This window comes from Silurus meridionalis, chromosome 18, assembly GCF_014805685.1.
Source record: "Silurus meridionalis isolate SWU-2019-XX chromosome 18, ASM1480568v1, whole genome shotgun sequence".
Lineage (NCBI taxonomy): Eukaryota > Metazoa > Chordata > Actinopteri > Siluriformes > Siluridae > Silurus > Silurus meridionalis.
Window position 1 is genome coordinate 10,108,009 of NC_060901.1, and position 17,976 is coordinate 10,125,984.

The 17,976-nt window shown below is 38.7% G+C and overlaps 1 protein-coding gene across 1 annotated transcript in view; it reads left to right on the plus strand.

Annotated features, from left to right (window-relative positions):
* dock4b (dedicator of cytokinesis 4b) overlaps nucleotides 1-15,475 on the plus strand; it is a 92,511-nt gene extending 77,036 nt beyond the window's left edge. Inside the window, 10 exon segments of the mRNA XM_046872831.1 lie at nucleotides 2,836-2,919; nucleotides 3,240-3,359; nucleotides 3,464-3,585; nucleotides 3,887-4,007; nucleotides 4,497-4,578; nucleotides 5,220-5,329; nucleotides 8,119-8,191; nucleotides 9,024-9,125; nucleotides 10,629-10,690; nucleotides 12,697-15,475. Coding sequence (XP_046728787.1) covers nucleotides 2,836-2,919; nucleotides 3,240-3,359; nucleotides 3,464-3,585; nucleotides 3,887-4,007; nucleotides 4,497-4,578; nucleotides 5,220-5,329; nucleotides 8,119-8,191; nucleotides 9,024-9,125; nucleotides 10,629-10,690; nucleotides 12,697-13,098 — 1,278 coding nt within the window. The 3' untranslated portion in view covers nucleotides 13,099-15,475.
* Nucleotides 15,476-17,976: the final 2,501 nt, after the last annotated feature.

Consider the following 17,976-nt stretch of genomic DNA (forward strand, 5'->3'; position numbering starts at 1 on the left):
ATCTCGCAGTCAAACAGATGCATAAAGAGTCTCATGTTAGCTCGCGAACGCGTTCTCTCTTGTGCTTTATGTGCATTTTAAACATAAATCACGGATCCTAAAGCGGGCAAAATTGCAACCACCTACTGGGTTTGGTACGCGTCAGTTTCAGCACACGTTACAAGTTCCAGAACGAATTACAGACGAGCACCGATGTATTACTGTACTCTGGGTTGATAAACAGAATTATGGTGCAGTTTAATATTAGGAAGGCACATTGAAAGCCAAGGATACATACAAAGTGCATATGAAAGGCTACATGAGACTTATGTTTAGTTGGTCTTGCTGTAAACCAGGGGTTTGCAGCCACTGATCCCATTTTAGGGGCTTGAAGTTCTTATAAACCAAGCGTCCTATAATTAAGTGCTAGCAAATTGTTGGGTTTGCTGGTTTAGTCAGGGTCATGTTGCATATTCATCTAATATTTGCATGAATTTAAATCCCACTAACAATTTCACGCATGAATATTAGGAACAAATGTTTCTGCGCACTTCATTTTTTGCACTGCAACCTTTAATAAATAGTAAATACACATGCAAAAACCTGTAAATATTACAACCAGGCATTACCTTTGTATTTAATCACCTACCGTAATCCAAAGTGAGGTTGTCATTTCCATGCTCTGTGGCATTGCTTTTGAGGTCAGACGTTGTGGACCCCAAGGTTGGCTCTCTGGAGCCTTTAGAAATTTATTAGGATGTTCTACACGTCCTCATTAACTGCAGAATGGTGCAGCTCGCTTCTGTAGTTTGTAGCGCAGTGTCTTCTCTTTGATAGAATTTTTTAGATAGCCCGCTGTTTTTCCACTCTCCTAGTGCACGCTGTGCAGTAGAGAAATGAACGAAGTGTGTAGCCTTCAAAGCACTTTCTTTTTCTGTGGTATTAAAACTCTTGGAAAGCGTTCAACATCTTGAAAGCTGCATGAACCTGAGTCGGGTCAGAACTGCCACGGACTAAAGGGTGGATAGAAGCTGTTGCATAGCAACCGTGTTTTAATAAAGGGTCAAGTCTGTATGTGGCACGGCCCACCCGTATGCATGTATGCTTGTGTGTAGGTAGATAGAGGCATGGTACTGGTAGGGAGTCATTAGTGGACATGTGTTTTTCTCATAGCCTGCAAAACTCTGAATTATTTGCAAGAAAATGTTACGGTTTAAATATTACATCTTTTATTGTAGCCCCGAATCTGCTTGTTTTAAACTGATCTGCCTTTTTTGTTTGTTTGTTTATTAATATTTAGATTTTTTGCTGCTTTTTCATTTTCTCCCTTAAGGGAAAATCTATTTCTTTTCTCACATTTGTAAACTTCTCAGTTTTAATTGACACTCTAAAAGGTTTTTTTTTCCCCACCTTATGAGTGAATTCACAAATCACCAGCATCAGTGTGTATTCTTTAAAGATGCGAAACAAGACGAAGAATAATCTCCATTCTGTAATGCATTTCAACACATTGATATATGCATCAAGTGAGAAACAAACTTTAAAGGAACATTTGCAGTCTTTTTTTTTTTATAATTCATAGTCAAGCCAGGCACAAAATGAGCCTTAAGTCTTGCACTTAATTGCAGTGATAATAGTAATTCCTCCCTGAACGTCATTTGAAGTATTAAGCGGCTTAATCGTTGCCTGGGAAACAGTCTGAACGAGTTCAAACAGTAGTAGTTTATTAGCTTGTCCTCAGATGTGGAGAGTGATGCCGGAGCATATGCCATATCAGATTTACAGCACTGAAGCCTCTCTGTGTGACTCTTTGTGGTGGGAGGATGGCGTACCCTCCTGTAGCTTCTCCTCTCTGGCTGGCTCTTTGGAGATACACAGCCATTATTCTTGGAAGAGATTGCAAACACATCTAGCTCTATTTTCCAGATTCCCTCATGCTCTCTCTTTCACACAATTATTTTCAAGTCTGTGAGCTCTGTTCTCAATGGCATTACATTAAAGTGCCGTGCTTTTTTAAAGCATTGTTTTTTTGCCCTGTGTTTCTTAAGTAACTGAAAAATTTTTTTTGCCACCTTGACAAATAGTATTCAAATGTAAATAATTAATGTTCATAAATAGCACAATGGGACAATGTACCTGGAGGCTAGAAAATGACCTCTGCTTCTACAAGTGTTCCTGAAAACATGGATCACCACACACTATCTCTTAACTATAGGCCATTCCAAACTCCCAGTACTGGAACACCTGATTTTATCACAAAGTTGGAGGCACACAATTGTACAGCATGTCTTTGGATGCGGTAGCATTACATTTTCCCTTCACTTGGACTAAGGAGACTCAGACCTGTTCCAGCTTGACAATGCCCCTGTGAAGATATGGTTTACATGGGTTGGAGTGGAAGATCTTTTGTGGCTTGCTATAAAGTTCTAAACTGAAAACCTTTGGGATAAATTGGAGCACTGACTGCACCCCAGGCCTCTTCAGCCTACATCAGTACCTGACTTTACTAACACTCTCATGGCTGAATGATCACAAATCTCTACAAGCACACTTTGAAATCTAGTGAAACATCTTCCCAGAAGAGTGGAGGTTATTATAACTGCAAATGGAGACTAGATGTGGAATGGTTTTTAAAAAGCACACAAGGAAGGGTGTCCAGAAATTTTTGTCCATAAAGCAGCCAAAGCTTTGAAGCAGCTCCAGAAAGATTACCATCCTCCATCTTTTGCTTTGAAGAATGTGTGGGATGTGTATGCGCACAACATCAGTCATTTTTGGGTGGGGTAATTGATTGTAAGTAACTGTGGTGTTGTGTGTGTGTGTGTGTGTGTGTGTGTGTGTGTCTGTCTTATGCAGGCATTCTTTGTGAAAGACTACATGATGAATCACCCGGAGGACGGAGATAAGATTGGACGCCTTAGAGAACTCATGTTTGAACAGGTCAGTATTGATTCATCTTTTAACACAATAGCAATATACTTTTCCCTTCTAGTCCTCCTTTTAATCTTTTTTTTTTTTTTTTTTTTTTATTACATAATTTGCAACATAAATCTTGAGTGAAATTAATTTATGAACTGCATACATAGAGGAAATAAAAAACTATTTGATTTTTTTTCCGCTTACTTTTACATCATCTATATAGCATAAAATAAAGTACCTTCTCTCTAATATGTTAAATTAATGTGGAATGCATGTCAACATGTACAAGCATCTCTCTCTCTCGCTCTCGCTCTCGCTCTCGCTCTCGCTCTCTCCCCCAGGCACAAATACTAGAATTTGGCCTGACTGTCCATGAGAAGTTTGTTCCACAGGACATGCGGCCACTACATAAAAAACTTGTGGATCAGTTCCAACTCATGAAGTCTAGCCTAGGGATTCAGGTAAACCCTCAAACTGCTGTCAAATACAGGGGCTCAGGAAGAGGCTTTGTGTTAGATAATTATGTATGCCTCTTATGCCTATTATCTCCTTGTACATCCCTCAGGAGCTCCCAACCTTCATGAGAGCCAGTCCTATCCATTTTTCCAATGGAAGCCCACGGGTCGGGAGAAACTCAATGCCCAACATTTTAAATGTAGAGGGAGGACGTGTCGTGCCCCGCCGCAGGTGAGACACACAAAGGCTAAAAGATCTGATTGATATACAAGTGTAGGATTCTCTGAGAGTGTGGAGATTAAACAAAGCACTGCTATGAGAAGATAGCACCATGTCTATATCCATTTACATTCATTAAGCTGTAAGCTTTTCAGTTTTAGCACAATTCCTACCACAATTGTCAAGCTGTAATAGCAGCTAAATTCAGATATTTCTACTGCTTTGCTACTTTTTATTTATATAAAAGCACCATATGGTAACTGAGTTCTAACACCCTGTTTTTGTGTGTATGTGTGTGTGTGCGCACATACAGTCCACTCAGCTATCCAGCAGTAAACCGGTACTCTTCGTCTTCTCTGTCATCGCAAGCCTCCAATGAAGTGAGCAACATCACTGGGCAGTCGGAAAGCTCAGACGAAGTCTTCAACATGCAGGTGAGCGCTCTGGCCCAGAACACACTGTCTGCCTGACAGCTCAACACACACACACACACACGCACACACAGGCTCAGGAAAGCTCTCAGGCTCAAAATCAGCATGCCCCCTTAACCCTAACTACCCCTTCTCTTACATCTCTTTATCTTCTCTTCTCTTCTCTGCAGTGAGTTTTCCATCTTTTCTACTAATCACACTCCCTACTTTTAGTTTTATCTCCTGCTCAATTGTGCTTATGCTATTTTCATCTCTGTCTCCTTTTCTTTCTTTTTCACTCTTCTGCTTAATCTTTTCTCACGTTTATTTTCCCCCCTCTATGACACTTAAGATTCTTGGCTGGAAAAGAAAACCTGGATTAGAACGATAATAGCGCACTCAAGCTTTTATCTTGGATTATATCTTCTTCAGTGATATGGTGTGCTACATCGATCTATGGCACAATTAATTGTTTGTAACTGTGCATTGTTTTGTTTTTTTTTCAAATCTCAGCCCAGTCCATCTACCTCGAGTCTCAGCTCCAATCACTCAGCCTCTCCAAATGTGACCAGCTCAGCCCCCTCCAGTGCCCGAGGTGAGAGCACACATTCCACATGTCCTCAAAGCTCAGACTGTGTATTTCACAGGCTTATAAAACACTGTCTTAGGCCTTATCATCGAACCAGCAACTAAGGGAAGATCTTTGGGAGAACAGTCTGTATATTAGATGCCTATGCATGGTCACACACACAAACCTCTCTCTATTCAGCTCCACAGTGCTCTTCAGTGTAATAAGATACTCAAATAAAAATAAACACAGGACCTCTTATAAATTTTATTTTAGCAGCCTGCTTTTACTCCTGCTTAAAGCTTACCTCTAAAGTCTACCTGTCGTGTCCAGGAGTATTACAGGCAGCAATGTCCGAACAGTGTAGCTGGTGGCTATCATGTTGAGGTGAAGTGGCATGTGAGTGCTGTTCCCTGGTGATGGAGCAGAGAGAGCACGGGCTGTTCCATCTGTCTGGAACTCTATCTCACTGCCAAATAGCCGTCTGTCACCATCGGAGGCCAATTCTCACCCAGGCAGGAGGGCTACGTGGGGAGAGGAATATTGCTCCTGCGTCTGGCTACTTAGCAAGACAGGAAATGCAGCACAAAAGGAGGAGTTACGGTTGTGTGTCATGTACACAAGAATATAGTTTGACTCATTTTTAACTTTGTCTTTATATTTCTCAGGCTCACCTCAACTGTCAGAGAAACACAAGCATGTCCGGGAGAACTCCTGCCTCTCTCCAAGGGATAGACCCTGTAGCGCTGTATTTCCCAATCCTCTTGATCCCACACAGGTAAATATACTATATATACTCTTTAATATAGAATTCTAGCCAACCTTAACTGCAGAATTTTTTAATGCAAAACCTTGGACCTTGTACTGTATACGGCTTTGTTCTGAGAATACACTTCATGCTTTATTTTTATTTTTTTAAGTACAAAATACCAGCTCAGTGTGTTTTCTTTTTTCTTTTTTATCCTTCAGTAAGTACAATATATCTATATTCCTTGGCCCAATAGGAGCACATTGAGGGCAAACAATTACTGTCTTATCTTGTACAGCTATGTGTAATCTGTCAGTCCTAGTCTATCCCATCCATCATTTGAACAGGGGCCACCATAAGACCACCACTGACCAGATTTGCACTGTTCTCGGCACAGCAGTCATACTGACATGGTATGCGTAAGACTGAGAAACTCGTTGTGCTGCTGGGATGAAACCAAAAATATCCAGCCAACAGACGTGGTCCCATGATAAGAACCTGATAGTGATCAAGGCGAGAAGGCTATAAACACATCATGCGCAAATTAACTATTGAGGACCAATAAGGTCTCTGTGTGTAATAATGTAGCCAGTTGCTCCCAGCAGCGCTGCTCTAGTAAATACAATCATCGCAGCACCACACGTAATGTCATTTCATTTTCACTGCTAAACTGAATATGGTCCTTTACCTAAATTATATCTGGAGCAGCGCTCCTGCTGGCTTTCTATTGATAGATGTTGTAATGCTGTAATGTTTTACCTAGAGGTTGATTGACCGGCCAATTAATCTGGCCGGTTTTTGGCATTTTGTATTTTTAATTAATCGGCGTCGGCCGATTGTGCTGCAAATCAGGTGATTATTAGGCAGGCTCATCTGAGCTGCCAAACCATGCGTGTACGTTCTGCGCTTGTGTGAGAGAACATAACTCTCTCATACCAGTCGGTGGCAGTAGTCTGTATTCTGTATTTGGCATCCAAACAGGGAAACCAGGAGAGTTAAAATATCTGAAGCAAGCAGCAATTCTACCCGCCACCATCAATACTAACGGATACATGTAGCTTTTTTTCAATTATGTCTGCTACGTTTGAAAAACACGAACAAGAATGACTACAAGCAGTCATTGTTCCAGTTTTTCCATGTCGATAATCTAATTAGCCAATCAGATTCTCTTTCTCGCCAACGAGCTCCGCCGCTGATTCGGCATACAGAATCAGCCGAGAAACAGCTGATGCCGTTCAACCAGAGCCAACTTAAAGACTTAAGCCGACCGCCACTTAAAACACCCAGTCTGCTCCCCCCCGGCATTCCCAGACGGATGTCCATCAGCTTGTTCTGTACCAGGCTTTAGATTCTTATCCTTTGTTTTTTTTTTTTTATCTAGCCATATGTATTACAATAGTTAAATATGATGCTGCTTTTGGAGAGAGAATGAGAGCAACTTTTTGGAACTATATTAGCGCTGTAATGATTCCTTGAGTAATTCGATTATAAAAATTAATTTAAAAGATTTTTTTGAACACACTGTATTTGTATTTTAATGTAATATCGCAATTAAATGAGTTTATTAGAGGGACAGAGCATGCAGGACGTTTTGGGGACAAGGTGAAGGTGAGATTGAGATGGTTTGGACATGTGCAGAGGAGGGACATGGGGTATATCGGTAGGAGAATGCTGAGGATGGTGTTGCCAGGAAGGAGGAAAAGAGGAAAGCCAAGGAGGAGGTTTATGGATGTGGTGAGGGAAGACATGCAGGTGGTTGGGTTGAAAGAGGCAGATGTACAGGACAGGGGGTATGGAGACGGATGATCCGCTGTGGCAACCGCTAATGGGAGAAACTGAAAGAAGAACAATTTTTGGATTTTGTTTTCACCGATATTTTTGTATGCAATTTATCAATCAAAATTATATTTTTTTCTGTTAATGTTAATTTAAGCAATTTTCTGTATCACGTCTTATTGATTAAGAATGAGATTTTATGGCATGAAAAATCCACCAAAAAAATTGTTGTGTGTGTGTGTATATATATATATATATATATATATATATATATATATATATATATATATATATATTTTTTATTTTTTTTTTTTTTCCCCTCAGTAGTTCTGATCTAAACAAGACTCTTACAAGAGTGAAATTAAACCCAGAATCTAAAACCAACAGTAAATGATTACAATAGTGTGCATCAAAGTTCTGTTTACTATAAACAGCAATGAAATTCCTTTAAAATGCTGTTTGTATGGGACGATTGATAGTGTATTGAATTATTATTTTGAGAAGCATAGATTTATAAGAAACATTAAGGCCTAACACATAAACATTATATTCATAAATAATACAATTTTATTTTCAGCTGGCAGAAACAAACTTCGCAAATGTAATACTTGCACTTTGGCTAGACAAAATTTGTGCATATGATTGTTGTCCCCAAAATGATCTTTCAGCAATTTGCACAAAGACCTCCCTGTGTTTTAAGGTAGATACATATTACATATTCATTCGGAGTGATTTAGTTCTTGCTTAATTGTGGATGTTTTTGTTTTTCTCCCTTCCCCCCAGTATATGACCATAGAGTTCATGGTCATATACACAAAGGTAAAAAAAAATTTTAGTTTTGCAGTTGTATATATTGAATAACCCTGGTATAAATATATCTTTATGTGCAACAAATATAACCCCCACCACCCACTTAGGCACTGATGCAGAACACCGTATATGGACATACTAGCGGTTTTATGCGGCAGTTTCTATTACAGCTTGTGTTAACAAAGAGTGACATCAAAAATGATGGTTAAAAATAGTTTATGGCTCTTCTGCAGAGGATGATCCCACACCCAGCAGGTGATGCCTCTCTGCCTCGCAGCGATCCCAACATCTCCATTCCAGACAAAGGTGAGCTGCATTAATCTGTGCTCAACTTTACACTGCTCCTGCCCACACACAGTTTCCTACATGCACTGGGTCTCAGTGTGGTTGAAAGGTTTGTTTTGTGAAACGCTCTTAAGATTATCTAGCTTGATATGATGGTAGCTGACAGTTCAACTTTCTTATACAGTTTTTTTATTTATTTTTTGCTGCAGCTATAACTGTGACTGACTCACACAAGTTCCTCAGTGCCGCTGTCTTCGCTATTCAAATAGAGCGAGGAATTTTCATGGATTTAATGCGATGTGGGTGCAGAGGCAGATCTAGATTCTCAAGAGCAGTGGGTTTTTCCTCTGTGTTGGGTTTAACTGAACAGAAGAATAAACATACCGGTAGTTTGAATAAAATGTTTATTTATAAATTCTTACTGTATGTGTTTTAATGGTACAAGCCAGAGTATAGATCCACAATTGCATATTCCAAAGGGATTCGTTAAATCTACTTGAGATACTCTGTTGTTTAATTAAAAAAAAAAGACCAATGTTTCGATTGTTTTCTTTGAACTGTTGGTGAAGATTAGAAGACATGAGGTAGAAATTGAATTTAATACGAGAAGGCTTTAATAACCTGGGATGAAAGTAGAAGTTAGTCTCCTGTGACAACTGCACGTTCAATAAGCCAGTGAAAAATGAAAAGAAAAAAAAAGACGTGTTTTTCTATCTTTACCTGGTGTGTAGCAAATCATGCCTATGGCAGTTCTTCTTTGAAAGCTGTAAATAAGAACCCTCTGTAGGCTGTTAGACTTTGATGATCCTAAGCTAACTGAACTGACCAGAGCTGCATGTTTTGTGTGTGAAAGTGGTCAAGCCTGCCCCAAGCAGCTGGAGTCTTGATACACCATTCTCTGACTTTGTTGGAAAGCAGTTTTGCCCCCCTGTCCCTCCTAGGCCTCCGTATTCAGGTAAAAAAAAAATATTAATTAAAGAAGCGTGCCGAATAACACTAACCACCTTCGTCGACACTAATACTTTTCGTAACCCTTTTAACTTTTGTCTACCATAAGGTTTGCCTTCTTTCTGGTTTCTCACGGCCTTTAACGGTATTCCTACTCTATCCTTAATGCTAGACTTTTATTTAGTATTCCTTCAGTAAAAAAATGTTTTCAAAGGTTTTATATTTGCTTGTGCTGTCAAGACTTTCTGGTTTTAAGTGGATCAGTCAGTTGGAATCTAAAGGTAAACTTGACCTGCATGTGTTAAGGGAGAAAAGCACATCTACTTTAAAGGGATTGCAGTTGCTCTCACTCATGATATAATCCTTGTTGAAGAGATGAGCCTTCTCATAGCGTTTCTTTCTAATCTGCATGACACCTCTAGGCTTAATTAAATCCTCAAATGATGATCTGAATCTCCTGCTTTCCAACCTGCCTCTGCTTTAGCCTTTTCCTTTTTCTGCTTCTATCCTCTTTTCCTCAATTTTCATCACTTTGCAACAGGTTTATCTGCACCTGAGTTTAGATTAACCTTATTTATGTGGCAAGGTTCTGCAGTGTGCTGTGTTCTAGGTTAACTAGAGCCTTTTAAATATCACAAAAATAAGATTTGACCGAAGTCTAAGCTAGATGTGGTAAAGAAAACATTTTCTAGCATATCATTGCTTTTATTAAATAAGTTTCTAAGATGCACTAGGACCATATATGTTTTGAAAGCAGCATTGGTCCTAGAACAGCCCCTTGTGGAATGCTACATTTGTGTGCCCAGAATATTTGCTGTTTTTATATTTATATTTAGCAATAAAGTGACATTCCCTTCAGAATAACAAGATTAATTCTACAGATCCTTGGTTCCTTTGCTTCAGTAGCTGTCTGGTTCTATATTATTGTTTAAAAAAAATCTATCCCAGTAGATGAGGAAAGAAGATTAATTCTATTATATTTCTATTTCAAAATGCTGGAAATTGACACCTCAATGCAGGTAGCAGACATTGGATCTTATCTCTTTGTCTGTTCAGTAGCCTTGACTGGATTGCCAGTGACTATATTAACATGTTAAGTATCACCTGTATTACATCAGCATGGCTCTTTCCTAAACACATGCACAGATGCTCACTTGTCATTAAAGCCAAGTGTTCCAGTAACAAAGCTTGCAATGTTTTTTGAACACAACCCAGACAGGAAGTAGTTTATAGACCATAATCTGCTGTTTGTCCCTTCTGTCATATATCTTATAAAATTGACAGTGGAGGCTTTTAATGGAGCCTGTTTTCCAAAAAAGGAAACAGCTGCCAGATGTGCGAGTCACTTAGCAGGAACCTTGAGCGTATAGCAATATGTTTCCTTCCTTCCAAGATGGCTATGGCCATGTGGCTGATAGCTTAAGTTAATCGTCACAAATGTTTGTGTCAAATAATGAGGAATGTTTTTTTTTTGTTTGTTTGTTTGTTTCTTTTTTTTTTTTTTTTACAGGGTCTCCTGCTAAAAATATGAGATCACAGTCGCCAGGTCCAGTATCAAGATCACCACAAAAGGTTTGTTGGTTTGTCTATTTGTTTTTTCTTCAGATTTCATGTATTTTATTTGACACTGCTAATTGTGATATCCAGGGATTTTGCTATTGTGCTTGTGAAAAGTATGATTGAGTTGCCTGAACTAGAAAATGCAAGTAAACAGCGACTATGTTAAAATTACGTCTGCATCAGAATGATATAGATGATGAAATTATAATTGGGTTAACAAACCTTCTATGGTATCCAATTAGAAAAATCTGATGAACAGTACATGTATTTGCATGCTATACTTACCAGTGTATATATTTTGTATAAAATGAAAAGACGGAGTGAGAGCCGCAAGCAAGCACACCGTAAAATGAAAGTTGTCACAGCAGCTTTGATTGTTGCTTCTGGTGTAAATTAGTAAATCTGATTTATGTCCCTTGTAGTGTAAGACTACAGGACAGTAGATTCAAGGGTCGTGCTTCATATCTGGCCAGCTGCTCCTGCCAGTATGAGAGTACAGCATCTGCTTCTGAGCCTTTGTCCATTCCCAATGCACATTTGAACTCCAACACAGTGGCGCTCTCTGCATAAACACATTCATGTGCATGCTGGATGAAACGAAAAATCTAAGAGTTTTCAGTATTTAAATACCTTATGCACACTAACTTTCATGGTAGGTACACTTTAAAATCATACGACTTAATCCTTTCCACTGCATGAGTAGACGATTTATTTGCCTTCAGAGGTGAGAAGGCGCTAAAACCACTACAATCCTCTTTGCTGTTTGGACTAATCAGCGTTTCTCCCCATTTTTGAACACATTTGTTCCAGAGCAAGTAATTGTACCCTTTTTCCCTTTGTCATGTCTTCATCGAGCAGTGCATATCGATTTCAGTTCAGCCTTTCTGCAAGTCAGATTATCACTAATCATTGTGCGTTACCTTAAAAAAACAGTATGTAGAGAAATGAAAATGTGTGCGATGGGATATTCAGAGGCAGTGGTGGGAGCTTTGTGTATGCTCTATGCTTGGTATAGATTGCACTGTAACAGTGAGCAAAAATCAGCTTGTATTAAAACAGATTTTTTACTCTCTTTGTATTTAATGGACCAAGGTTCAGGTGTAGACAGCTTCCGAGCCCTGGACACAGACTCGCACACATGGATACTGTGCATGTAGAGTCCACACAGAGCCCTTCACTGCGTTATCAGTTCACAGGTTACAGACTGTGAAAGGACAAAAGTGTCGAGTATATTCAAGTGCCATGAAAAGCTCTGAACAGCACTTTGAAAATGGATTGGCTAGCAGTTTGTTTTAAATTAGGCATCTCATAGAGTATGCATCATTTATAATATCCAAAGAGTGGGTGGCTGTGAAAATGTCTGCGTATACACTTGCTAAATTAATTGGGAAGTCTTTCTCTGGAGTAGGTCTGATTGTGGCGGTTATTTCATGAAAAATTGAGCAGCAGTCATTTCTTTAGAATTCTGTTCAAATGTCTAATTATATTGCATGTTCCACATTGCTCTGAAATATGTATGCGATCATGTACTTGGCCAATGAACTACTTTAACAGTGCTGGTTGAATTAAGCAGGAAAAAAATTACTTTATGAGTAAAGACCAATTTTCTCTGCAGTATTTTTCATTTAGGAGTCTAATGTAGGTCCAATCTAGTGCAACACGTTTCCCCCAGTTGTTAATGAAATCTTTAAGTAACCATATCACCTCCATCTCATCGGACATTTGCTTATTAAAATGAGATTTTATCCTACATTTAGTGTCATGTGGACAACTGATGTAGTGCTAAAGGTAAATATATAGAATAATGGGGGTGCATTTTATGTTTGTCAGCATCAGTTTAGCGCAAATTGTTTTTTTTATTGTAGCATCTTTGAAAGTTAGAGTCTTTCAGGAGGAATGAATACTTATGCAACTCACTGTTTCAGAGCTCATGAATCATTATTGTAACTATTGCCCTGAATGACTATTACCGGATGTTTACCCTCTTGTGACATTTTTGTTTATTTGTGTGTGTGCAGTACTCTGTCCCTCCCTTCACGCCCTCGCCTACAGAGTGCCTACCAGCAGGGCTTGTACCCAACTCCCCAGGGCTCTCTGGCAGCTACAGCAGCGGTATCTCCTCTCTCAGCCGCTGCAGTGTTTCTGAAGTCTCAGGCACCGAAGTCACACCCTCCACTGACCACGCCTTTCCCACCTCTGCCTCCAGTGGCTCGGATGAGCTTTATAGGCGAGAAAACAAGACTCCGCCCCCTTACAGCACCCACCCGCGGAGACCGGTGCCCCTCCCTCACAGCCTCTCCATTCCCACAACTGCTGATGCTCCACCCATTCCACCAAAACCCCACCAGCTTCGCAGTGTTAAGCCAGTGGAGCAGCTGCCCCGCCCCCGCCCCCTTCCCAGGAAAATCTCTCAGCTTTAGTGCTGCTGGAAGAAAATACCATGTGCCACTAATTGCACTTTCTCTCTTTGGGTTGATAACCCACACTTTTAATTTACATAAGAAACAGACTGGGTAGGTGGGAGGATATGGCGGGGGGGTGGGAGTGCTTTTTCCTGCACTTTTCAGCAATCACAGATCAAGATGCTCTGAAAACAGAAGCATTTTTACATTGTGTAAATACTGATATGAAACGTATGTTTTTGCCTTAAGTATTGCAAACAGAATATTTTACCATTGGGTAATGCACGTTTCTAAGTACATTTAAGTACGTTCTCCTTTTTTAAATGGCTCAGAGAGGTGCTAAAGGCCTCCATTCGGCTTTTCATATCGGCACTAGATCACCAAACCCTTTTATTCATCTGCAAGAACTTATTCTAAACAATTTAAGAGGTTATGGTCTTATTGATTTGAGCACATTTGTAGATAATACAGCAGTCAGTTTATACAAAACATTCATCCATCACTTACTTGTTAGGATGAGATTTATGGTGTACATGATTTGGTCAGCACTCGCAGCTGACGCTTTTGTAATAAAGCCTAACCACACGAGTCGAATGCTCGAGTTAGTCTACCTGGTATTGTGCCAAAGGAACAGAGAAACTGTCATACTGTATTTTTATTTTCCAGCTCAAGATTGACATTAAGTTTCTGCTTTAAACATTTTTTACACTCTTATTATTATTTTTAACAGCCATGTGAAAGTACAATTGGAATAGTCATTGGCGTAACTGGAAAAATCCGGTGACAGGCTGGTACTCTCATTATACTGGCTGAGTAATATTTAGGAAAGGAGCTGAAGGCAGAAGCATCTGCCCATAGGCATAGCAGGAGCCAGCCTAATTAAGGTGTGTAGTGACTGACTTTTTTTTTAATGTGTGCTGAAATTGATGGAGTCTTTACAAAAATAAAGTCTGCCATTCTTTATAGTCACATTCTACTATGCCGGTTGCATGCACTGTCCATCTACCCAAGTTGCTCAAAACTGCCAGTAGGACACAGCTATAGAGCTGTGACAATATACCTGAGTAATGATTAATTATAATGATTCTGATTTACCACTATAATCACACTGAGTTCATAATATACCAAGTTTAATACATTTACACTTATTCATTACTATTTTGTGTCAGTGGATCTCAGAGCAGTCCCACAGTCTCCCAGCTGCTCCATAGATTAGCCTCACAGTCATATTTAAGGTATGAACTATATGAAGTAAAAACATGATTGTGTGTAATGTTCGAGAAAAATTCTCCACAATAAGGTGGTGGTGTTCAGGTACAACGTTAGTGATCCTGCTCGAAAATATCTACATTTCTAGTAACAAATGACAAATTCCTTTTTTTATTTGAGAACATAATTGTAATCTGTATACTGCTTATTAATTATAGCAGCTGTAAACAATCATTCCATCACCCACCACTCATTTTCTTTCTCATGACGTTAACAAGAATAATGGTTAGTAACCAGAGAAACAGTTCACCGGCAAGAAACAGCGAAGCCGTTCATCAACACACAAAAAACCTACAGGAACAGCTTTACAGCTAACAAGGCCAGTGATATACACACTGTCAATTGCTTTACAAACGTTGATTCTGCCAGAGATGCTGGGAAAATAATAAACACCTTGTGACTAGTCAGATTGGAGAATTCCAATATTGTCTTGTGGTATAATTATAATATAGTGTCAGTTTTTTATATTTTTTTGTTGAGATTTTTTTTTTGTATCGAATCATTTAATGTTCAAAATTTTGTAACATTGAAAATCATGTATGTGCAAATTTACCGTATTGTATACGTTTGTATATTGTCACCGCCCTATTTATAATTCAATCTGGCTATTCATCGGCTGCGGTTTTTCTGGACATAATCCTTTACACAGAAATGTTAGAGATTTGGGCCTTTATAGCAGTCCTGTAAGAGCCTGGTTACTGTGCCCTGAAAATGAACAATAGCTCCTCAATTTATAAACAGAAAAATAGAAACGTATCGATCACCTCTTTTCACTGCTTCTTTTCTTTGTAGGAAAATTAAAATCGTTTTAAATAATTTTCAAACTTTGGACAAACATCTCCACATGAATCAATGCTTGAAAAAGAAATGTGTAAATTATATAATAATGTCTTTGTAATTATGCCAAATACAATACCTTCTCTATTGTAAATACAATGTTTTTAAAAGAAAGTGTGTAGCTATAACAAATTTACAGCTTTGAATGTCAGAACAAATTATAATTATAAATGTTAAATATTTATGATTTTTTTGAGGGGGGGTAGGGGGTAGAAGAAATGAGGTTGATCTCTCACATTTTATGTACATTCTAATGAATTCCTGTGTAATAAAATGTTTCCAACAAGCACATCTTCGGGTTGAATGTTTCTCTCTCCACGGTTTCTGTTCCTTTTTACTCTACGTATTGGGTTGTTTCTTTTGATATTCTGATGCATTTATTTCAATAGATTATAGATCGAAATCATAGCAAACCAACTGAAATTGATTTTTATTCCCTGACTAAAGTCTGTGAGTGACCTAATGAGTGTTTTTATTTATTTGAAGAGATGTTTTATGGCAGTAAAAGATTTTACATAGACAAGGGCACTACATTAACTGATACATATATAGATTGTATATAACTGAGATTGCTGCTACTTTTTTATAGTGTGTGTGTGTGGGGATGAGTTTTGTATTATTAATGCTGTTGTTAGAGCTCTGTGAGAAATCTTGTGCTAGAGGCATCTTGCTCTTGGTACTGTTGTGTTTAGGTTTGCTCCAGGATTATTCGGTAAAACTACCGTATTTTCCGGACTATAAGCTGCTACTTTTTTCACGCTTTTAAACAATAAAGCGGCGAATTTATGGATTTTTCCTGGGTTTTCTCGGTTTCACAAACTTCATGCCAAAAAACTGAGCGCCATAACATTAGACCAATGAAATTGGCATTCGGGTTCAGGTGAACCAATGAAACTCTTTATATTAAATCAGATGCGCTCCCACTGAATCGGGCCGCACCACATCATAAATATAGATGATGTTCCTCTGATGTTTGACCTGCCGCTCACTCAGACTGTCAACAGGAAATGCGAATCATTCGTCACGCTGAAAACAACCGGGCATGAAAAACACACTTCACCTGTGTTCTGAGCTGCACGGCATCGGGAGAAAAGCTTCACCGATGGTGATTTTTAAACGCACAATGATGCCAAAAAATAAACTTTGAACTTTGAGAAATAGTTGTGAAAGGAAGCAGGAAGACAGTGAACAATGACTTTCTTGGTAGGCTACTGTTTAGATACAAGCCGTGTAACAGACCCTGTCTTTTGTTAAAGCCTGTGTAAAGTTCATTAGTTTTAATGTAGACACCTGCGGCTTATAGACAGGTGTATTTATGTTCAAAATAAAAATCTTTGTAAAATTCAGTGGGTGCTGCCTATATTTGGGTGCGCTTAATAGTCCGGAAATTACGGTACACATTTTGCTTGACAAGTGCGTATCTACAGCTGCAACCGTAATTCATTTACAGTATCTATACATACAAATAAAATATATCAGGTTATCTTTTTTTTGTGCATTTTCTTTAAGATGTGCTTTCTAAACCTGCTTCACATTTTGAGGAAAATTTTATGCAACCACATTCCAAAGACATCATACACACCTGTGTGCCACCGACTTTGTGGGTTTGGCTTAAGAAGTCAGATTTCCGTTTGTTTGTTTTTTAACTATATAGCGCATATTTCTGTTTCATATTTCGTTTTGCACTGAAATTGCACATGGCATCAAGTGAAATGTGATCAAGTGTGAAGAACTGTGTAAAGAAGTGTGTAAAGAAGTCACACAAGTCATACAGTAAGTTTCAAAAGTCATAATGAACATTTCGTAAAATGTCGCATGAAAAAGTAATCATGAAAATAGATCAGGTGGATCTTGTAAAAAGAAATGAATAGGGGAATAGAATCGTGAAAGTAAATGAATCTGGTGGGAAAAAAGATAAAATCATGTGACATGATAAAGGAAAATTTTTTAAAACTTTGTGCCTCTTATTCAAATATGGAAAATAAAAAAAAAAAATGAAAATAAATAGTGTAATGAAAAGAGGAAAATAAGAGAATCATAAAAAAAGAAAAACAGAACGAAGCCTTTTCCTTTTAACAGTGTGGAGTTCAAGTATCGGTCTTAGTCGCAGAAGTGAATTGTGTAAAACTTAAATAATCACCTGAGCATTAATGAGCCAAAATGTGTGAATCATTATGTAAAGTGTCTAAACAACGTGCAGATTTCAATATGATCATCATGTACAGATCATAACTGTAGGGGATGTTTGAGGTACCTGTTAGTCGGTGGTATTTGAGATCTCAAACTCGTGCAGGATTATTATGTATGAGTGCAGACATTAGCGAAGGCAGAGCAATCTATATACCTTGCCTCCAGATGCTTAACACCTGGAGACGTGTGTGTGTGTGTGTGTGTGTGTGTGTGTGTGTGTGTGTGTGTGTGTGTGTGGAGCAAGAACAGAGAAAGAAAAGGAGACCTTAGTGCTGCAATGCCTTCAGTGGATTCAAAATAACACACAGCCTGGGAAAGGCTTGAGGTGTATTTCTGGTCAGACAAATCCCTGAGGAAGAATACAGGCACCTTCACCTCTGCAGGGAGCCCGGTCCATCGATCCAAAAAGATTTCAGTGAGAGCTTAGGATAATAGATCTGCCTTTTTATCCTCCTTATTTCCAATATCAGTGCTGTTGTACTCGGGCTTAATGGTGTTTGCCTGTCAGCTTCAACTGTGCACATTTTCCTTTCTATTTAACTTTAAAACAGTGACCTTGAGCGAGGACTTTTACCAATATCATATTGTATTTTTATTCTC